The 24,256-nt window shown below is 36.2% G+C and overlaps 1 protein-coding gene across 1 annotated transcript; it reads left to right on the forward strand.

Moving 5' to 3' along the window:
* Positions 1 to 13,698: 13,698 nt before the first annotated feature.
* Positions 13,699 to 21,267, forward strand: LOC142617181 (DEAD-box ATP-dependent RNA helicase 31-like). The gene is made up of 10 exons (XM_075789915.1): positions 13,699 to 14,954; positions 16,036 to 16,142; positions 16,323 to 16,378; positions 16,923 to 17,147; positions 17,475 to 17,681; positions 17,764 to 17,850; positions 17,943 to 18,038; positions 18,293 to 18,508; positions 18,854 to 19,036; positions 20,839 to 21,267. Exons 1-10 carry the CDS (start codon positions 13,855 to 13,857, stop codon positions 21,064 to 21,066), a joined length of 2,505 nt encoding a protein of 834 aa, XP_075646030.1. The 5' UTR covers positions 13,699 to 13,854; the 3' UTR covers positions 21,067 to 21,267.
* The last annotated feature ends 2,989 nt before the right edge of the window (positions 21,268 to 24,256 follow it).

A 24,256-nucleotide genomic window follows, 5' to 3' on the forward strand; every position in this document is an offset into this window, starting at 1 on the left:
GCATATAAGCATATAATATGGAACCTTAATAAAACCATAAAATAATATATGCAACGACAACCCTCCATGTCTATAATTCTTTGGTAGCAAGTTTATTATAAATACATTAATTGGTTGAGAACTATTCTCATTATTAGTGCTATCATAATAACTCTTATCAAACATTAATAATATGCCGTATTACCTTTAGCCTCTAAGTAATAATGACATAGTTTCTTTGGGAGGTTAACATTACACTTAGTCTAGTGTACACCATTATCTAGAGTCATGTGTAGCCACATTTCTTCTCTCTTTTTATAGTGTTTAAACTTGTAGTACCATGGAACAAAACACCCTCCTTTAGAATCGCGAGGCATATACGCCAAGACGAGGTGTTTGTCCACACTACTTTAAACGGGTAAGTTCAATCTTGTAGTACTATGAACTAAACACTCTTCTTTGGGATAGCGAGGCATATACGCCAAGACGAGGTGTTTACCTACACTACTATGAACCGATAATGAAGGCCGTGAGATCCAACCCTTGTATCTCTCTCCCACTAGATATTTTAAAATAAAGGTTTTTAAGACCATGAACCATAATAATGCTAGAAATCCTTGAAAACATAATCCTAATCTCATTAGAAATAAATTTCATAACCCTAGCATTAATATGATAGCATATGTATCCATGTATCTCCATATAAATTGCAACATGTGAAACACACTTTAATATATGCATCCAAGACATCAAAGGCATATAACACATGCTATGTTCATCATTCATATATTAATATATATATATATATATATATTAATCAATTCATGAAGAAGCCTTGAAGGCATATAAACCCATATAAAATTATATAATATAATATATACGGATGGAATGAATTCAAGGCAATTAACATGCTAACAGGCCTTGTCTCATGCAAATTATTGCAATATATAAGATCACATGCATGATGGCTATGCGTGCAATTAAAATTCAAGCCATGCAATCCATGCATTAAAGTCCAAACCGTGCAATTATAATCCAAAAGGTGCAAAAAAAATCAAGCGCATTTATGCAATTGACAATTACGTTCATGACAGTTATTTGAATTACATTCAATAACTATACCTTGGCAATTACTAAGACACGGCACAATGAACTTCCATTGAATCCCACTTGTAATAAATATATATATATATACACTACAAACTAAGATTTCCATTAATGGTGGTTATTGAATGAAAATAACTCCTCATAACTGCCACTAATATCCAAGTCGTGCACTCTTTGTGTCATGCAAAACAATATATCGTATATATTGATCAATGCACACAAGGTTTATGGAACAATTTCTTTATGCAGAAATTTGAAAACACAAAGATAACGGTTTTCTAAAATTCTAAAATCCAATCACACGCTATACAATTATGATTTGAAAACCTGGCTCTGATACCAATTGTAGGAAAATCTGGTTTTGGATTTCATACAAAACACATAGTGGAAACAACAAACAATGATCTATTTCATTCATCATTGATAACGTGCACTATGTAAATTTCAGAATTTAAGAAAAAGATAGCATACCTTGGTGTGGTGAAATTCAAAACCAAAGATTGAAGTACTTGAGAATACTTTTAATCTTCATTTCAATTCCACTTTACGCCCAAGATGTGTGGTCTCTCAATCAGTTTTCAAAGGGAGAATGAAAGTGTGTCTAATTCTCACATACACACCATTTCTTATATCACTAATAAAAATTTTGTATGTTTCTCTATTTATAACTAACTGATTCTCTAATTGGGATTGCCTATTGGGCCTTTCTAATTGGGCTTTAGTGTGTGGCTTGGAGTGGGACCAAAAGGGACCAATAAGACACTAGCTCCAATGGGCCTTGGGCTTTTCCGTCAACTCTTGACAAGTCCAAAGTTACCATTAATTATATTTAATACCACTATATAAATATAATTGTACTCTAGGCCTTATTAATAAATTATATCCTAAGACTTTATTATACACGCAACCCCTTCATAAAATATTTGTAATAATACAAAGTCATGAATATAGACTGCTACTTTAAAAATTACTACATCTTAATCCTTGAGTACCCGGTTTAATCCTTTAAAGTTATTCATTATATATTTATGAAATCCAATTTCATAAATATATACTTTAGTAATTTCTTACCAAAGTGGTTAGGCCTAACTCTCTAAATAACTGAACCTATTAAACTTATCTCAAGGGAATATTTTATATCTTCGTTAAAAGATTATGAATTCCATCTTGAGAATATATGTTCCATCAACACTAAATGTGGCTGCCCAACATACTGAGGTTTTGACCGTTACTTTAGATCTCACTCCTGATATATCAAAGCAACGTACACGTCATGATTATGTCCATTATTCTCTCAGGATTAAGAGTTCATGCAAATAGAAGTCATGAGATTTATTATTCGTTTGACAGTCGTTAGGAGAATAATAAAACTCACAGCGATCCAGTTTAATATGTCTTAACTCTTAAAACATATCAACATATCAACTAGAAGTCTCCACTTCCATGATCAAGACAAATCATCTTAATTGATACATTACAGTTTTCGTAGATGAAATGCCCAATTTCATCACCGACTACGAACTATAAATTCTGAATTTACAAAGAACTTGTGACTTATATCTTCTGTAACTAAATCACATAAATCACATACTATGCATCTCATGGACTATATGATAATGTCCAAATATTCATGTTACCATTATTTTAGATAAAAATAAAACAACTTTATTAAACACAATATTAAGTCATACACAATGTCACACATAATGTCATACATAATATCATACGTAGCATCATACAATAGGATTTAAAGGTACTAATCCTAACAGAGATATGGTCTGCCCCCCATTAGCAAAAAGATATGCCCCCATGATATACAGGAAAAAGGCCCTAGCCATCCAGGCACAGTCATCATGAGTTGCCTATGAGAGAGGCATGTAATCCGTCTTAATGTCATAGTAACGGATCGTATCCATCGAGTACCTCCTCCCGAGCAAATCAATGCCTAGTTGCACACCTGAAGCACCCCCAAGTTGATGAGCATCCCATCACCTATGGCCGATCCTCCAGTGAAAGTCATGGGGAGTCACCGTTATCTCCCTGTCAGCAATGTGGAAGGTGTGGATAGTATCACCACCTCTCAGACAAGCACTACACCAAAATGGCACTAGTAGAGGTCTCCAACAACAAGTGGATGATGGGATCAAAGACTGCAGCACGTATGTAGCCCTTGGTCTCCTTGGTCATGATATGGTACCATGAAGCAACATGGTTGGTGCTGCCCCTACTTAAAAAAGTAGGCAAGGCCTGCAAAATGATGAAATAGAGCATTAAAATGATAGTCGGATGAGAAAATAAGTGAAAAAAGGAGTTAAAAAAGTCAAAATAGGATTTCTGAGTGCCAACGTGTGCACGCAGGCTCGCATTTGCATACGTAGGGATGCCACATGCATACGCAGTTGGAACATGCGCCCGTGTAAACTGAAGAATACAGATGCATACGCATAACTCATGTGTGCATACACATGGATGCAAGTTGTGTATGCAAGCCGATACTTGCCTATGCATGAGCATAGACAAAAAGTTTTCTTCGATAGTTTCAGCAACACTTTGATCAAAACTCATCCTAAACATGTTTCTACCCCTCCTAAAGTGTCATGTTTTCATCTAGACCCACCCAACAACAAAACCCAAGCATTTATATGTCCAAAAACATATCGAAATGCAAGATAAAAGCAAAATAAGAAAAACTTGAAAAACTTACAAATTTAATCCTTGCATTGTCAGAAAGATGATCATGTGGCTTATGGGTCAATAAGGGGGCTCATTCAGCCTCATAGCCCCATTCTAGTGGGTGAGGTTGAACGCATCGCTGAAAAGCACGTAGGAACTTTTCTTGGACTTGAGTGCCATGGAGATGAGAGAGTTTAGGAGAGAAAGAGAGTTGTGGATGACAAATTGTGAGAGGGAAAGATCAAAGTGCAGAAATGAGAGTGCAAACACTCGATTTTGCACTCATAATTTAATCTTGGACTAGAATGACCATTTCGTATACCCAAAAAATCATAATTTCATTACATACATTAATTTATTCATTGCATATCATAAAAATAATTTTGAGATTCTAACGGTCGTGATAGTATGCCCGATTTCTAAATCGGACCGTCGAATTGAAAGATATCACATGATCAAATTTTCACGATCCTTTCTTAAAAAGAAAAAAAAAAATTTCACAGTCTGCATGCATTGTATGGAGTGAAGTCGATCACATATGATTAATTGAAATTAATTTTGATTGGTTAATGATTAGAATTAATTAAATGAATTTTTGTGATTGGTTAAGTATTTTCCTTAAAGTGAAATTTGTTGCATGGGATTAAAACAAATAAGCTGATGATATTTAAAGACTGTAGATAATTAGGCTTTTGGGATAATTATATTCAAAATAATTATTTTTAAAGTCCTAATTATCACTTTGGAATGAGGTTTATCATAAAAATAACTCTTATATTCATCCAAATACAGTTTTAGAATTGGAAATCACTTCAAAAACGTGTTAATCAAGTAGCAAATTTCAAATTCATGTTCCAAGTCACTTTTGGAATAGTAGAACTCCAAATTCGGACTAGATTATTTCTGGAAAAGTTGTAGATAATCGAATTTCCCATCATCTGTCAAAATTTCAGCTTAATCCAAATTTTGAGTAAAAAGATATGATCAAAATACTGAAGTTTATTCTGATTTGAAAAATCAGCTTACGCTTATCCAAATCTCCTTTTTTTAGGATTTTCCCATACGTTTTTTGCTTATTTTTTAAGTTGATTGGACTTAATTTTTAAGCAAATCTAGCTTATTTTCTAAGCAACTACCACCACTATAAACAGGAGAGGTCTTCCAACATTCAAGGGGCCCCTTTTTCTAACCCTTCTTTTTCTGACTTCTCTCTCCCTTTATGTTAGAGAAGTTCTAGAAGCCCTACTTTAGGAACTTCTTTTTCTTTTCTTTTTTTGTTAAGAGGCTTCACTTAAATCCTTAAAAAAAAAATTGTTTCTCTTTGAGGAACTCTTTCCTTGAGGATTAAGTTCATGCAAGTATAACTCTAACTTTGTTTCCATAACATGCTTTCATATATGTTTTAGTTTCCATGGACATGATGCTTTCTTTTGTGTTTAAATAATCATGTTTCTCATATGTTATCACATGTTCTCTTTTGCTTTCAAAAGTTTTCACATGATTAGTTGATGAACATGTCTAGATCTAGGGTTGAATCTTGCCTTAGAATTTTAGATCTGCAATTTTTCTTTGTGTTTTTTTTTTTTTTAATTTAAAAAAACTAATCACAAATTTGCAAGTTTTCTTAATTTTTTTTTATTAAGGGTTCGTTTGGATACCGTTAAAAACTGAAAACACTGTAGCAAAATAATTTTTAAATGTGTGAATAATGCCGTGAGACCTATTTTTAATGAAAAAGTTGCTGAAAAAAAAGATTTGTGGGTCTCGTGAACAGTGCATGGGACCCACTGGAAAACAACCACGGCCACAGCCACAGAAGGACAAAAACGCGCTTCCCCCAAAAAAGAAAAAGAAAAAGAAAAAAAGGAAAACGTGAAACTCAGAAATGTGGGACGCAGACGTATATCTAAACGGATACTAAGAGTCAGATCTGTATATTTTTTTTCTCTTTGTTTCTTTTTCAAAGTAAAACCAGATTTGAATTTTATCCGTAAAGTTTAATATATATTTTAATAAAAAATTTAATCTGCATTTTTTCCAAATAAAAATCCGCCATGTTTTTAATAAAAAATCTGATCTACATTTTTTTCCAAATAAAAATCTGGTCTATTTTGAATTAAAAAAATCTGATCTGCATTTTTTCCAAATAAAACATTTGATCTGCATTTAAAAAAAAAAATCTGACTGTTTTTTTTTTATATCAAAATTAGATCTGCATCTTTCAATAAAAAATTGTGTTTCCAAAATAAAAATATGTTTTTCCCACATTAAAAAAATTCAATCAGATCTGAATTTTTATTTTAAATCCATTCTTTTCTTTTGTGGAAACTCAAAAATCAAAATTTTCATTAATCATTCTCATCAAATTTTTTCACAAAAAATAAAATGGCAGATCTAAGGTTTTTGAATAAAAGTTTAACCCTAGATCTAGAATTTATCATAGCACTTGTTGCATAACATTTCATACTTCGAATATGGGTATTTAATGGTCATTTCGAATATGGGTAGAATACCAGACTCTATCTGGGCGGAATGGGTGCCTAACACCTTCTCATTCTGTAACCTAGCCCCAGAACTTAGGTTTTTGGATAGTAGACTAGTGTTTTATCTTTTGTTTTGGTATATTGTAACTAGGATCAAAGTTTTGTACTTTTTACATAGATTGTATTTAGGACCAAAGCCTTGTAAAGTTATTCTATCAAGTTGTATTTGTATAATCAATTTATGTCATTTGAGGTATTTTTGGACATGTGAGTTGTACTTTATATATATATATATATATATATATTTTTTTTTTTGGTATAAAAAATAAGTGGCGACTCCACATAATTACCCAAAAGAGAGTTGCTCTAAGCACCTAGATTTCTTTTTGAGAGCACCCCTCAAAGAAGCATGGCCTCTCACACAGAGAGAGGCAAAAAGTATTTGTAGAGAGGAAATGTGGAAGTTGAAGAGGTAGAGAGAAAATGAAGGGGTGAAGAAGATGAAGAGGAATGAAAAGAAAAAGAAATGGATGGTAACTGTTGGAAAAATTTGAAGAGGCGGGAATGCATCTGGTGGCTAAACAACATGTAGTTTAGGCCCACCCACTAAACTATGTGTAGTTTAGTAAAAAAAAAAATTTAAATATCCCCAGTAGGTTTCCTGAAGGTAGGAAGTGCAAAAGAAAATTCAAGAATACACCTGAAAATTCAAAAATACCGTCATTTGGGTAAAAGACACAAGGATCCTTAAAACATCCCCCAGTGGATTGGAAGCATCAAGAGCATCCCTCAGTGAATCGAAAATCGCTAAAGAAACTCGCTCGTGAGTTAAGACCATCAACAAAATCCCTAGTAAAGTACAATATCATGGAAGGACTCCCGCGAATCCAAGGCATAAAGGCGATCCCCTTGAGAGTTGTGATGGAGTTGATAGAATCAACACAAGTTCCCCAGTGAGTCATGAAAGAAAAGAAGAGGATTTTTCCCTAGCAGGCTACACCCAATCAAAAACTTCCTTGTACAAAGTCACCAACAAACTCCACAGCGAGTTATCTTATCCCTAGAAAATTACACACCATCAAAGACTTCTCTGTAGGTCAAAACCACAAGAGGGCTCCTTAATGGGTCGCCAACACACTCACCAGCAAAGTTATTTTCCTCAGTAGATCACACACCAAAGACTTCCTAGTAGGTCGAAATTACGAAGAAGGCTCCCTTGCGGGTCACCAATACACTCCTCAGCTAGTCATTCTCCCCAATGGATATTTCACCAAGGACTTCTTCAAAAGTTAGAAAACCAAGAACTTGTGCACATATCCTTCGAGAATTAAATATGCAGGCATAGATCCCAGGCGAGTCAAAAGAGAAAGTACAGAATTTGTGCACATATCCTTCAGGAATTAAATATGCAGGCACAAACCCTATGTAAGCCAGAATTTGTGTACATATCATAAGGGAATTGTGATATGAACTTCACCAACAATTGTGATGTAACCCGATAACAATGATGGTTCGGAACCCCAAGATCGTTAGACAAGATTTGTTGAGCCTTGACCCATCATCTAATCAGATGAAACACCAAGACTACGTTGGATTGAAAACGCCACACCAAGAATTCCTAATAAACTCTCAAGAATCAAGGTGATAAGTTTGGTTGCTTGAACGCCACAAGATTAACTTGATAAGTTCAAGAGTTCTTTTAAGAACCAAGAGGAACACAAGACCTCACAAGGAGAATAGTTTTCCTGAAAACCCAAAATTCATTTTTAAAATTCGTACTACCCATCTATATACCTAGAACAACCCTCCAAGAATAGGCAAGTCATAATTACAGCTTTGAAAACAGAACAAAAATTAACCAAAACAAGTTCCCACGTTTTTTTGGATTCTTGGACTTTTAAAGGCAGTCAAACAAGCTAAATGACTAGATTTAATGTATTTTAATTTGCCTCTTCAAGTGCTTTGATGACATGGACTAAGCCTTGATTATTATTTGAGCCCATCTTAGTCTTTTCAGAATCAGCCCCATTCTCTTGGACTAGCCCATTTAGTGCTTCCTTGAAACATTTGGCTCTAAGTCTTGTAATTGGGCCACTAGGAAGTGACAAAGGGTCATGTGCAAATTAAACTCCATTTCCACGTGTATGATCAGTATGACCAGCTCCTTGATTTGCATCAAATTGAATATGCAGACACACTAGAAGAGAAAGAGATGGAGGTAGAGACCAAGGTCACCCTAAGGTGAGAGCCTCACTAGAATAGGTAAAGATAGAGATGGAAGCCAAGAGTCGCAACCACCCGAAGAAGTTTAAGGCCAAAGCCCTAGATGGACACCACAAATATGTATCCTTTTAAGCTCGTAAGAGCACTTTGTTTGTTTGGTTGATGGTTGCGGTTGTTGGCTATATTTGTTTGTCTTTTTTGTGACTCTAAGATAGTGAGTCATTCGCCTTTTGTTTGCAATTAGAAAAATAGATTCTAGGATAGTAAACTGCCGTTGCTTGTTTTTCGAGCAACAAAGAATTCAGACATATGAATCCCACGTAAGAATTCAGACTTATGAGCTTAAAATGATAGATATATGGTGTCCATCTAAGGCTTTTCCCTCAAACTTCTCTGGGTCGCTTGCGCCTTTAGGTAATACTTGTTTTCCATCTCCATCTCTACCTACTCTAATGAGGCTCTTGTCTCGGGGTGACCTTGGTCTCTGTCTCTATGTCTACATCTTCTATTGTGCCTACATGTTCAATTCCTTTGGGATATGTGCACAAATTCTGGCTTGTATAGGGTCTGTGCCTGTATATTCAATTCCTGGAGGATATGTGCACAAGTGTTGTACTCTTCTCTTTTGACTTTGTATAGGATATGTGCCTGTATATTCAATTTCTAAAGGATATGTGCACAAGTGTTGTACTATTCTCTTCTAATTTGTATGGGATATGTACCTGCATATTTAATTCTAGGAGGATTTGTGTACACGTTTCTTGGTAATTTTGACTCACAAGGAAGTCCTTAGTGTAATTCTGACTCTTCTTTTGAGGGCATTGCTTTGCTCTTCTATTACTTTGAATATCTTTTGTGCGGTTGTGTCATCAATTGGAGCAGCCACTCCTTCTTGAGATACTTCCTCTTGAAATGTCTCTTCTTGAAATACCTCTTCTTTGATATGTTTCTTCAATTTTGACCAAATGCCTTTTGTTCTTTTCTTGGACCCAAATTGGAGTAGGGACATGCTTACTTGATCTTGGTGGTGCAATAGTGCCTGAAAAGAAGTCTCATTTTATTGAGCTCATGTCCCAATTAAAAGGTTCTTTTCATTAACTTAGATGTTTTTAGAAAGTCTTTAAGTTCATTTTAATGGAAGCCTGATTACAAAATCACTCCCTTTGCTCACATGAACCTTGCCCCTTGTTTCATTGGGCTTTAGTCCATTTACAATAAAACTCTCATCTTTCTCTCGTGGGCTTTCATTAGAATGTTCTTAGAGATTTTCAACCCTTTGTCTCATATATGGGCTAACAACGTATTCGTCACCTTTGGGCTTTTTTTTTCATTCATTATTATAATATATTTTTTTGAAATAGCCCTCTAGCTAGAATATATTGTAGCCCTCCATTTAAAGTCCATGAATTTCTCATCATTTTGGGCCTAGGCAGCAACAAGGAGGCCTAAGATTAGGGAATTTCATATTGGCTTTGTAGGATGTTGGATGCTAAGTCCATAGCATATTTGTTACCTTTGACCCAATATTCTCCTTTTCAAGAGGCCTTTTGATTTAGGCTTATGATATTCACTAATTTATGGTCTTATGAACCTTTGAATTTTGGGACAAACCTTTCATGTGAGAACTTCTTTTCTTTTATCCCAACATCCATAACTTTTGGGCCATCCTCAAATTTTTACATATTTTATTTGTCCTTTAGAATTACAAAATCACTCCCTTTGCTCACATGAACCTTGCCCCTTGTTTCATTGGGCTTTAGTCCATTTACAATAAAACTCTCATCTTTCTCTCGTGGGCTTTCATTAGAATGTTCTTAGAGATTTTCAACCCTTTGTCTCATATATGGGCTAACAATGTATTTGTCACCTTTGGGCTCTTTTTTTTTTCATTCATTATTATAATTTTTTTTTGAAATAGCCCTCTAGCTAGAATATATTGTAGCCCTCCATTTAAAGTCCATGAATTTCTCATCATTTTGGGCCTAGGCATCAACAAGGAGGCCTAAGATTAGGGAATTTCATATTGGCTTTGTAGGATGTTGGATGCTAAGTCCATAGCATATTTGTTACCTTTGACCCAATGTTCTCCTTTTCAAGAGGCCTTTTGATTTAGGCTTATGATAATCACTAATTTATGGTCTTATGAACCTTTGAATTTTGGGACAAACCTTTCATGTGAGAACTTCTTTTCTTTTATCCCAACATCCATAACTTTTGGGCCATCCTCAAATTTTTACATATTTTATTTGTCCTTTAGAATTACAAAATCACTCCCTTTGCTCACATGAACCTTGCCCCTTGTTTCATTGGGCTTTAGTCCATTTACAATAAAACTCTCATCTTTCTCTCATGGGCTTTCATTAGAATGTTCTTAGAGATTTTCAACCCTTTGTCTCATATATGGGCTAAAAACGTATTTGTCACCTTTGGGCTCTTTTTTTTTTTCATTCATTATTATAATATATATTTTTTGAAATAGCCCTCTAGCTAGAATATATTGTAGCCCTCCATTTAAAGTCCATGAATTTCTCATCATTTTGGGCCTAGGCATGCAACAAGGAGGCCTAAGATTAGGGAATTTCATATTGGCTTTGTAGGATATTGGATGCTAAGTCCATAGCATATTTGTTACCTTTGGCCCAAGGTTCTCCTTTTTAAGAGGCCTTTTGATTTAGGCTTATGATATTCACTAATTTATGGTCTTATGAACCTTTGAATTTTGGGACAAACCTTTCATGTGAGAACTTCTTTTCTTTTATCCCAACATCCATAACTTTTGGGCCATCCTCAAATTTTTACATATTTTATTTGTCCTTTAGAATTAGGTGAACACAAGATATATGGTTGACAAACAAAAGATAAAAAAGAGTACCCTCTTATTGATAGGATCTAGGATCTCTCTAAGTGTGGGTAGGCTCCCTAGAACTAAAGGGATAGATTAGTAGATCACTCACAACTAGGTGGGCCATGATTCCAACATTGGGCCTAAATGGACCGTAGTGAATTGGTGGCAACCGTTAACGTACTCAAAATCGCTTAAAGGCAATAGCACAGATTGTGAGTTGGTGGGATGAACTCTAGAAGACTTTGGCCTAAATGGAGCGTACTCATCTTCCCACTTATCACCAACTAGGGTGAAGGGACAAAGAACCAAATGAAGTGTGTGCAAACAAATATTGAACAAGCCTTTATTAAGATTAAGAAATAAGACACATTGGAATCAAACTTTCTATCTCCAGTGGAGTCACCACTATGGGTGCAACTGGGGAAGGGGGGGGGCATACACCTTTCCCGAGTGGACCGAGGCAAAGAAAAGATGGAGTCGCCACCTAGATTAGGTCTAGGAACAATATATATAGTGCCCTTCATGGAAGGACTGATCTACTACCAAAGCACGTGTCTAGAGTTTAGGTATGTGGATGAGAATGTGTTAGGCACCTAACCCCACCCAATGTGTGGGTCAACTTCGACTCATTGTGTCTTACGTCTTAATCCCATTAAAGGCACATTCAATATTGTCATTCTAGACTCACACACACACTAGCATACATCTTGCAATCAACATGAAATTTTATTCACCAAACCCTAACATACATCTATCATACACATCACATCTCAAATCTAGCATACATCTATCATGCATCTCATATCAAACCATATCCAAGGTAGCAAACAAATGAGCATATATCATCAAGATAGGAAATTAGGCATGGTATCAAACAAGCATGTGATAGGTATCTAAACATCCAACTAAGCATGTTTATACTTATTATCAAGGTAAACCCAAATGCATATCCATGTGAATGCATGACTTACCTAACTCACATTTCTGCATCACTACACCTATGCATGATCATGTTATATGCATGTTCATGGCACATCAAAGAAAACATTAGAGAGAAACTCTAATCTAACATGTGAAGAAAAAACATCAAACAAAACATAGAGGCAGAGACTCAAGAGCATGAAACAAGATAAGGTAGAAGCATACGGTATAAATAAAATAAAGAAACAGAGGTGAAAAGGTTTAGATTAGGATTTCTAGACATGAGTATAGGGCCTGCGTACTTAGCCCAGTTGCGCATGCAGTAAGCATGAGTATGCATACACACCCTAAACCCTAACCTAGAAAAACATGAATGCAGAATAGAGTAGAAACAAATTTTTGCAACTTATCATATTATTACAGAGAAACAACATAAAACTAAACTAAACAAACATATTAAAACACATACTAAGCAAATAAACAAGAGAAAAACATAATTAAACAAAGAAAAGGAGGCAAGAAGAGCTAGAACCTTTACCTCCAAAACAAAGGCTCCTTGGCTTGATTTTGACTGTTCCCCTTAGTCAATTTATTCACAATCAAATAAGGAAGTGATTAATAATCTTAAAACTCCGAGATCAAGGCAAGAAGAGGCCTCAATTAGAAAAATATTGACTTGAGGATTTTTCGTAAAAAACTCCCTTTTTGATTCACTATTTCAAGTAAATCTTATATTTTCCCTTATGATTTTCTGTGTGTTTTGAAAAGCTACTACTATGTATGGCCTTTTATAGTTTGAAATTGGGAGTTTGGAACGGCTTCCAGACAATGTGAGATTCATTCCAAAACCCAAACTTTAATGCAAAAAACTTGCATTTCATAGTTTCTAGAACCCTAATATGCGTACGTATGCCCATGTATGCGTATGCATGTGTGAAGCATGCATACGCAGAGCTTGAGCATGCATGCGCATGCGCGTGTATGTGTACGCATGCCTTAGAGTTTTCATGGTCTTTATTTTTCAAAAATAGCTTATTTTATTCATAAAAGAGTTATATTTTTCCTAAAACATTTTCCTCGAGTCAATTTCAATTGGATCGAGGCTTAAACCAACATTGGGCTTTAGAATTTCAACATTATTGGGGAATGGGGGCCCGAGTCATAAGGGGCACAAAATGCGGGATCTACCCCAACTATACATTTGTTAGCCACGTAAGCATTTTCCATTAATTAGTTGACAATAAGAACCAATTTAATTGCAAGTTGAAAAAAAATAAAATGTAAGGACTAAATTGACTATAACCCTGAAATGTAAGAACCAAAGTGTTTTCCCCTTTTTGTTTTTGATTTTGTTTTGTTTTTTTTCTTTGGGTGAGAATTGTAGTCTAACTTTGTTTAAAAAAAAAAACACAATGAGAATAGTGACCCAAATAAACGGTAATGTGTTGGTGGGCGTTCCCTATCATCGCTTTCATACTTTGGCAAAAAAGAGTAAATTCTTAAACCCTCTCTGACTGTTGTCTCACAGCCTCTTATTTCGTTTTAAAACCCTAAAACACTGACTCTTCTTCAACTTCTTATCCGGCAGCAACAAACTGGAAACCGGAGAATCGAGGTTGTATAATGCCCGTTAAGCTCTTCCCACAGCTCCTCCTCCTCAAGCCCACTCTTCCGGTCGCCCGTTTCCCTCTGACTATGAAACCCGGAGCTTGGGTCCAACCCTCTCATCGGGTCATACCCGTTTTCTCTCGCGTATTCCCATTGAGGCTTAGATACTCTGGTGGTCGTGCTCTCCATCTACTTCGCAATGAAAATGGAGAACTGGGTGTTCGAAGATTCTCCACTCGGCACTTGGGAAAGGAGGCTCGAAGGGCATCATCGTCATCTAAGAGCTTGATTGAAGATGAGGCTGAACTCAGTGATTGGGTTAGTGATTTGAGGACCGACTCGTTCCGAGGTCAACTCACTAGCGAAGACGAAGCCTCCGATGTAAATAGAGTTAGGAATAGAACGAGAGACCGGGATAGTAAGGGTGGTAGGGAGTCAATTTCAATGATGAACAATAACAACAACAACAAGAGGAGGGGGAGGTCGAAGGAGTCGTTTGATGAGTCGAATCGGAATTTGAGGGGGAGTAGGCGGTTTGGGAGTGCATTGGAAGACAATGAGAATGAGGGGGAAGGTGTGTCGTGGAGAGCAAATGGTGGGTTTCAAAGGGGGAATGAGATGGGAAGGAAAGGTGGGAGAGAGATGGATAAAGGGTTTGAGAGAAATAGGAATGTGATGGGGAGAAGAGAGGTGGATAAGGGGTATGTGAGAAATAGAAATGTAAATAGAGGTAGTGATGGTTTAAGGAAAGGCATGAAGGATTCGATAAAGCAACCGCGATGGATGGATGATGATGATGTGAATGTGCGAAGTAGAAATGTAAATAGAGGTACCGAAGGGTTAAGAAAAGGCGTGAAGGATTCAATGAAGCAGGATTCGATAAAGGAACCACGTTGGATGAATGATGAGGATGGAGAGAAGTTATTGCCTACTATAGGGGATTTGCTTAGTGAGGAAGATAGTGATAGTCAAGATGAAGATGATGATAATGATGATGAATTATTGAAGAAGAGTGCGATCTCTATGTTTGGATTAGATGATGAAGTGAGTGCAAGGGTGTTACCAAGGCCTTCATCCTCAAAGTCTGACACTCAATCTTATTTAAGCGAAACTCGGTATGGTTTAAAAGTGCAATTTCTATTATTGGTTTCCTCTAGTCTTAGGCTTTAATTGAACTTGTTTTCATTTTTTTATTTAATTTTTGTTTTTTTCTCTGTTAGTGTTTGTTGTGGCTATGTTTTGGTAATGTCTAGGTTGTACCAAAGTAAGGAAATAGAACTCACACATTTGAGCCACAACATTTTGTGTTATATGGTTTACATAGGTTGTGTTTTTCTGCATAATTGAGGATATCATAGTAACTGTATCAACTATCGCAGCTTATCAAAAAAAAAAAAAAAACTGTAGCATTATAGAGTGCATATAGCTAAACATATTTATGTACTATATTCCCTTTTTGCAATCAACTCATTGGTTGTTCTACACGGTCAAAATTTTCTACACGAGCTTGTTCTCACAACCACCTCACAGCTCTATATTATAAATATAGACAAGAAATAGCTCGAGCCCTGTGAGATTTCTTCTAATGTGTTCCTGCCAAAAGTGTGTGGAAGTGTTTCATCACATTTGAAACCACGATAACAGTGGAACATCCTTCTCTCTAGTGGGAGCATTAAACTTGTCCGAAATTGCAAAATCAATAATGGGAATCATCATTGCAAGTGACACACCCTTAGCATGATGCACATGTTGAAGCATTGGAACATTATTCTCCATCACTTTTATCTGTTCATTCATCATGCTGTCTTCCTTTTCTTCAATTTTAGCTTGTTGTAGAAGAATACATGTTGGCTGAGATGTAATAGGCACAGAAATATACTAAATAGTAGCTGTTTTGTCAATTTCTTTTCCTATAATATGCAAATTCAACTTGTTTTTGTTGGCTTTCTTGTTCTTGCTCAAAATTTCCCTCATGCAATACAAGAGTTCTCTCCTTTAAAAGTTTCCTCCATGAATTTTTCAGGTTGCTGTCCACAATTCTTTAATCTTGTTTTGCTCTGAACTCTTTACTGTTTTCATCATCTATGCAAACTATTATCACCACTGGCTAATAGTCTTTTAGCTCCATGACCAAGCTCACTACCTCTTTATTGCTACAGCATTTTGTTAACATCTTACTTCTGTGAATGCCTGCAGATTTGATCAATGTTCAGTATCTCCATTGTCATTAAAAGGAATCAAAGACGCTGGTTATGAGAAAATGACCGTGGTACAAGAGGCAACTCTTCCAGTAATACTGAAAGGTTTGTTTTCAACTGTGCCCCTTAGGGTACTACCAACCATCAGCTCTATTATGCACTCCTCAAATGATCATACACATGGTGCCTTGCATTTTTTATAGTATCATCATTTGCGAATCTGTTGATTTTATTGTCTTGCATTTCCATATGAGGGTGCTTACTCTAGTTGATTTTGTTTTCTAGGCAAGGACGTTCTGGCCAAGGCTAGAACAGGCACTGGAAAAACTGTAGCATTTTTGGTAAGTTCCCTAATTTTGTGTCTGCATGGATGCATGTTGGCCTGTTAATCAAGGCAGAACTCCCATCTAAAAGCAGAGCACATTATTCTACTTCTAAAGTCTCAATGACTTATCCATGTATTTGCATTGTGAATATCATCAAAGTCGTCCTTTCCCTTTTTTTCTTGGTGATAAGCCATCAAAGACATCTTTCTTAAGAATAATGTAAAATAAGAAAAGAATAAATGGTATACTTGGAATTATAAGGAATTACATTTGAGTTGAAATTTTTAATATTGGTTTTTAAGATAAAATTAAAATTTGTCTTTTCAGTTTGAAAGTCTAAGCATGGTAAAAGGTGTTCTAGCCATCCAATGAGTGTGCAATCAATTTTTTTGTATGTAGCTGTATTAAAATCTCCAAAGAACCGAAATTCTATGAATTTTGACTTTATTTGGTCTGATGGCATCCAGAACTATAGGTTCAAGGGAGTTTACACGCACGCACACACATGTAGCATTGTTCGAGTGAGTTTTCACTCACTATTTTAAGTTCTTTCTTTCAGCTTCCATCAATCGAGGTTGTTGTAAAGTCACCTCCTATTGGCCGTGACCAAAAGTGGCCCCCTATTCTTGTGCTTGTAATATGCCCAACTCGAGAGCTTGCAAGCCAAGCTGCTGCAGAGGCCAATATCCTGTTGAAGTATCATCCTTCTATTGGTGTTCAAGTTGTAATAGGAGGAACAAGACTTGCTCTGGAACAGAAACGGATGCAAGCAAACCCTTGCCAGGCAAGTGTTTTTATTATTTGCCAAAGGACTGTCATTTATGTACTCTCATGATATTCACTAGGCAAACATTGATGGAATGTTAGTATGTCATGGGATGGGTACAGAGTGGGAGTGGTAAAGTATGCTAGTAGATCGGATTTTAGGTTATTTTGACTCTATCCTCTTGTTTTTTACTTGATCGCAAGCTACCAGCTAATCAATGCTAGGTCCTCACTGAGTTTCTGTTAAATATATACTGTTGCAAAGCTTACTGATACAGGTTAATATCATTGCCTCAAAACAGTTAATTGGACTTGTTTTTATAGTTCCCACATTTGTAACTTACAGATTCTTGTTGCTACACCTGGAAGGCTCAGAGATCATATTGAGAATACCGCAGGTTTTGCAACTAGGCTGATGGGTGTGAAAGTCCTTGTACTTGATGAAGCTGATCATTTACTAGACATGGGATTTCGTAAAGACATTGAAAAGATCATTGCTGCTGTTCCTAAACAACGACAGACGCTTTTGTTTTCTGCCACAGTTCCTGAAGAGGTTTCTATTACAATTATTAGTCTGTGATGATATTTCATGTAAAATAACAATTCAAATTGCTAACTTGCTTTTTGGTATGAAGGTCCGTCAAATCAGTCACATTGCCTTGAAAAGAGATCATGAATTTATCAATACAGTTCAAGAAGGCACTGAGGAGACGCATTCACAGGTAATCCTTTATCCAACTCTGTTTCTTAGTTGATTCTGTAAATTTAATGAATTTGTTTATTTCTCAATTCTTTAAATGCTGGATCATTTCAGGTCAGACAGATGCATTTAGTGGCTCCTTTAGACAAGCATTTTTCCCTATTGTATGTTCTTCTAAAAGACCATATTGCAGATGATATCGACTATAAGGTATGCATTGTAATCTACAAGCCTACGCCATAGAATCTTTATTAGAGTAGTTATTGTCAAGATGTTTCTGAGGAGGCTCACAAACATTATTGAACATCTGTCAAGGTTGTCACAAGTATTTTATTCATTTCGGACCTCAGGTTTTCGGTGTCAATATCTGAATTGTTTCTTGAACTCTCTGATGCCAATAGTTCTTGTTTGAAAGCAATTTCGTGGTTGTCCAAAATATGTTATTCAGCATTTGGTTTGTGCAGGTTCTTGTATTCTGCACAACTGCCATGGTCACACGGTTGGTTGCTGACCTTCTTGGGGAGCTGAACTTGAATGTCAGAGAGATCCATTCTAGAAAGCCACAGAGTTACAGAACCAGGATATCTGATGAATTCAGGAAGTCAAAGGGTCTTATCCTTGTGACATCTGATGTATCTGCACGTGGAGTAGATTATCCAGATGTTACCCTCGTCATACAGGTAATGGATTGTTAATTTCTGGTCATGTGGACTTGAACTTGGTGCAAATCATTTATAGCTGTAGCAATTTTTGGAGTATTCACTTACCTTTTGCAATTGAGAAGCTTTCTATATGCACAAATCATAGACAGCAAAGTTTAGTGTCAATTTGTCACTTCTTATAAACCCTTTTTACCTTGCATTTCTTAGTCCTTGCTTTGATTTTTTGGCAAGACTAGTTTATTCACTCAAATTGAATTTAGCCTCTCTCTTTTTTTTTTTTTTTTCAAACCTTTTGAATATTCAGTACACTTTGTTCAGTTATCAATTTCACCATCTTTTTTGTTTTGGTGGATGCAATTATAGGTGGGTTTGCCTTCTGACAGAGAACAGTATATACATAGACTTGGTAGAACTGGGCGTAAAGGTAAAGAAGGGCAAGGCATATTGTTACTAGCACCTTGGGAGGAATTCTTTTTATCTACTATCAAGGATTTGCCAATATCGAAGGCTCCAGTACATTTGATTGATCCAGACACAAAGAAAAAGGTAAGCTTACAAAGATTTTCTTCTCTCTTGGTCACTCTCTGTCTTCGAGTTTTTCTTTCTACTATATGTCAGCACACACGACAGATGACACGTGTTAACTCTTTTAATCTTTTTTTTAATAAAATATTTAAAAACATATGTAGTGTAGTTATAATCTATGAAGCACGGGTGCGGCAAAACGGCCGCCGCACCCGCGTCCGACGCGGCGACGCGTGAGGGACGCGGCTGCCTGCGCGTCGGTGCCGCGTCCACTTTTTTTTTTTTTTTGTTTCATGAATTGCGCCGACGCGGCGCAAACTCGCGCCGACTCGGCGCCAATTCGCGCCGAATCGGCCGAGATCAAAGCAGAGGTCTTCGCCGGGAGCTGGTACTTGAACAACAAGTCGAAATCGGCACCGCTGCACAGAGAGCAGAGAGCAGAGAGTTTGGAAATGAAAGAGTTGAGATCGACGGCGAGAATGAGAATCTTAATCTCGCCGCTGCCGCCGATGTGAGACAGTAGACAAAGCGGATGAAAGCTCTTCTGATGTGGAGAGGAGAGCGTGGAACTGGAAGATTTTTTTTTTTGGAAAGAGGAGAGGTGAGTGATGTCACTGATGTGGAGTGAAGGTGACTTTTGAGGGGAGTGGGTCCTGGCGTGTGGGAAGCAGTGTGGAAGCCCAATGACCTTATTTAGTTTAGTGCACCTGAAACTAAAGTTGTGCCCTATCATTCAGATTTTAATATAGATTAATTATTGTTATATATAACTAGTTACACATAATTTTGCATATATTTGTGAAATTGTATTTTAAACATATAATTTTAATTATAATTGTAAAATCATAAAACTGTATTTTCAAAACATAATTTTATAATTTATGTTTAGCAATATATATAAAATATAAATATAAATATTTTTAATAATTTTTTAATCGCCGCACCCTACTTTTTCCAAAATTGCCGAATCCCGCACCCGCACCCGCACCCGAATCCAGAAACGCACCCGTGCTTCATAGGTTATAATCCTAAAGAGCCTGCCTTGGTGAGGTCCTATGTCATAAAAAATAAGTTGTAATCCTAAGGAGCAAAAATGTAGAGATGAAGTTGTGTGAATAAATATTGAGAGAGTATCTTGGATTAATAATTCATAAGGATGAAGAGATTGAGGAGGATGTGATAATAGAAGGCTGGATGAAGTGAAGCACATAAAAAATAGTGTGATTATAGGTACCTATTATGTTGAAGAGAGAATTTTATTAGACTACTAAGAAGCAATATGTTTATAAAATTAGTGTAGCTGAAATGTAAATGTTAAAATAATATCAATATAAGTAGTAAAAAAGAACATGTCAATTGATGATGTGACAAGTTTTTTTTTCTTTAGAACTTTATTTGATTGGTTGTCTGTTTTTTGAAACCAATCATTCTCTTCTCTTTCTGTTTTTCTTGATTCTTGTAATTTTTATTCTTGATTGTTGACCCCCTATGTTCCTTGTGTGCTAGGGCATCATTATTTTGATATCAATAATGCTTATTTCTTATCAAAAAAAAAAAAAAAGAATGACAAAAAAGAAGGCTTAGTTGTTGGAGAGAGAGAGAGAAAAACTAAAGCAGAAAGTGGTGAGGTAGAGAACATGAATTGGAAATTGAGTGATGGTGATTTAGTAAATTTAATTTCTATTTGGTAGTTGGAGTAGTAGATAAATTTAAATGGCTCAATTTACTAATATGTCTTGATTATTTTTCCTTAAAACACTTTTTAAACTATTTTGTAGTATAGATTCCCACAAACATTTTCTAATGCACATTTGATGAAACAGGTTGAACGAGCACTATCCCAAGTGGAGATGAAGAACAAGGAAACAGCATACCAGGCCTGGCTTGGTTATTACAATTCCAATAAGAAAGTGGGCAGAGACAAGCATAGGCTTGTGGAGCTTGCTAATGAATTCAGCCGAAGCATGGGGCTTGACAACCCTCCTGCAATTCCCAAGCTTGTCCTTGGCAAGATGGGCCTAAGAAATATCTCTGGTTTGCGCTCCAAATAATTCCAAAGCTCCGCCTTTCTGGTTTCTACCTATTTAACTAGTTAGCCGCTAAACACACCCCCCCCCCCCCCTCCCCCAACAAAAAAAAAAGAATATATATCTTACTGTGCGTTGATTATTTTTTGGGAAATACCCCTGGAATATTTTGTTATTATCAAATAGTTTATGATGAATGTATTCTTTGACATTTCTTTTGCTATATATAGTTTGGTATTTTTAAATTTGTAAAATTTCTAAGACCGCAACCAGTTTTACACCCATTTTCACAATTATTCGATGTGGCTAATTGTGAAAGACAAAAAAAATAAAAAATGATGGGTTCATGTAGGGGTGTCCACGGGTCGGGCCGGGTCGGTTTTCGACCCCACTCGAACTCGACCCACCGGAGTCGGGTGGACAGAAGAGTGACCCGAAACTGACCGTCGGCGTCAATCGGTCGGGTCGGTTTTGGGTTCGGGTGGAGGTTGGGTCTATTCGGGTGGAGATCGGGTCGTTGCCGAAGCTGAAAAATCATCGCCGAAGCTGAAAAATCATCGCTGGAATATGCAAATCATCGTCGGAAAATGTAAAAACTCACCAGATCTGCATCAAAATCGCCGAAATCTGCACCAAAATCGCTGAAATCTGCTGGGAATGGTCGGATCTAGATAAATCTCACCAAATATGGTTGAGAACTCGTTGGATCTCCTTGGATTTGAGCGTGATTTCGCCAGATTTATATATTACCTTTGTCGGGTCAGGTGGCGTCAGGCCTTGAGCGCGGAAACCCGAAGCTAACCGATGGGAGCGTCGGTTCGGGTTGAACTCGAGTGGAGATCGGGCGGGTTGGTCGGTCCGGTGGGTCACGGTCGGGTCTGGACACCCCTAGGTTCATGTGAAAGTGACAGACAGTCAATCACTGTCTGCCACATAGAATAGTTGTGAAAATATGGGTGAAATTGGTTTGTCCTAGAATAATTCAATATAAAAACAAACATTTCAAAGACTTTCCTTTGAATGATAAAAATGTTCACATCAGCCTCACCAATTTTAAATTTCAGCAAAAATTTGTCTAAGCCCAACCAAAACATGCGTTTATCAGTCTCCCTAAATTGGCAAAAGCTTTAAACAATGCATAGTATCCTCACTACCATTATCATCACTACATTAATTTTTTTTTTTAATTCAATTTCAATTTTCATACTCTCTCTCTTAATCTTCTCCCTTACTCTCTTCGTCAGATTCTCTCTCATCTCCCTCTCTTTCTTTCCTATTTTGATTGCCTCTCTTCTCTCTTTTCTCGTCTCTCTTCTTGGTCATATAAAAATCACCACCAAATAGGTGGAGTTTTTGGTGGGCGAGGTGTTTGTGTGGTTGTGGTGTGGTAATGGATTTATGGTGGTGCGATATGATTTTGTGGAGATGCAATTTGGTCTGCCTCTCGTCTCTCTCTTCATTACATTTGATGTTTTTGGTATTTTTAGTGGTGGTGCAATGGCGTGATTTGGTGGTTCTAGTGGCGATAAGATCTAGTTCTAGTTAGGAGTGGCAATTCATCTTCACGTGTCGGGTTTGTGTTGTGTCAATTCATGAGTATTTGACTATATAAATCAACACTAACCCGACATGTTTATTAAATGGGTCAAGATTTCTCAACCCTAGCATGACCCATTTATTAAATGGGTCAGTTGTGTCGACCTGTTTATCAGATTTTATCAAAATGAAAAAAAAAAATTTATGAAAAAACAAACAAATAAATATTTTTAATATAAAATTTAGAACTAATGAGTAACTACATCACAAATAATCATTCAAAACTAAAGCATATCTCAATATCAAATATAGCCAGTCACAATATGTCAAAGAAAATAAACCACAACAACTAATAAGATTATATACCTAGAGTTTGAAGGGTATATTGGTAAAATGTTATTTAATTAAAAAGGTTAGACGGATCAAACGGGTTTTATGTGTTCAACACTAACCCAACCTGTTTATTAAATGGGTCAGCCGTGTCAACCCGAATATGACACGAACCCGTTAAGCCTTAACATATAACTTGCTAATTTCGTGTCGTATCGTGTCGGGTTTGCAGGTTGTGTCCAATTTTGCTAAACATTTAAGGAGACTGATGTAAATGCTCTAATATAACATCATTCACATCTAGTCCTCTAAAATGCATTAAAATCCAAAATAGGGAATATTGTACACAAAATACTGTAAACACTCACATCTAATTCTTTATAGTTCAAATTTTTGTAAAAAATGAATGCTACAATATCCTTCAAATTTAGAGAATAGTTGCTCTTGTATTTCTTAAATATACTATTTTTTATTTGCCTCTCTCTCTCTCTCTCTCTCTGTGCCGCTCACCACCAAGATCGCTGCAGCGTTGCCACCCTTCTCTCTCCATCTCACCCTTCCTCCATCTCCTCTTTCACTGTCTTAATCCCTAGTGGACTTAGCTAATCCAAACTCAAGCTTGAGACCTAGTCTAGATTAAGTCCGATTCTGAGAGCTTGGTTCAAACCAAGCATTATATTGGACTACTTTGGTTTCTCTCTCTCTCAGAGGCTTTTTCTATCTGATGAAATTCGTTCAATTTCTCACTTCCCAACTTCATTTGCAAGAGAAATTTAGAGCTAAAGGTTGCAATTTACTTGGTATGGTTTTTACATTTACAATTCTAGAAAAATCTCATGATGTTAGAGCTAAAAGTAGCAATTTACTTAGGGAAAGCTTCTCCAAATCTTTTTATTGGATGTGAATTTGGACAAATTCACCATTAGATTGCATTTTCTTATTATATCTTCCATGAATACAAAATTTCAAGAAAATCAAAGATTCATAAATATGTCATCAGTTAAATGTTTCAATTTTAAGTTTTTGTCGTTTTAAATTGTGTATAAAAAATAAGTTTATAGATCAAATAGTAAATAACATCCGATTTGAACTACATTTGACATGTGTGTTATGAACATAAAATACATACAATACAACAGTTATAAAAATTTGTATCCAATAAAAAAAAAATGTAGGAGTTTGAAGGTTTCTAAACTAGTTTGGAGAGAAACCTTGTCCTTTATTTAAGCTAGAGGATCTTATGATTTCTGAGTCTTTCTAGTCAAATTTATGTATTTTTTTCTTCAAAGCAGAGTAAGAATAATTTTCTACTTGAAACCCTAATTGTAGTCCATATCTAGCAAAGAAA

This window comes from Castanea sativa, chromosome 11, assembly GCF_040712315.1.
Source record: "Castanea sativa cultivar Marrone di Chiusa Pesio chromosome 11, ASM4071231v1".
Lineage (NCBI taxonomy): Eukaryota > Viridiplantae > Streptophyta > Magnoliopsida > Fagales > Fagaceae > Castanea > Castanea sativa.

Excerpts from the sequence above, each read along its gene's own strand:
- LOC142617181 (XM_075789915.1), top strand. The coding sequence starts at position 13,855 with ATGCCCGTTAAGCTCTTCCCACAGCTCCTCCTCCTCAAGCCCACTCTT. Across the intron at positions 16,143-16,322 it reads TCTTCCAGTAATACTGAAAG|GCAAGGACGTTCTGGCCAAG; the intron begins GTTTGTTTTCAA and ends TTTGTTTTCTAG. Across the intron at positions 17,682-17,763 it reads CTGCCACAGTTCCTGAAGAG|GTCCGTCAAATCAGTCACAT; the intron begins GTTTCTATTACA and ends TTTGGTATGAAG.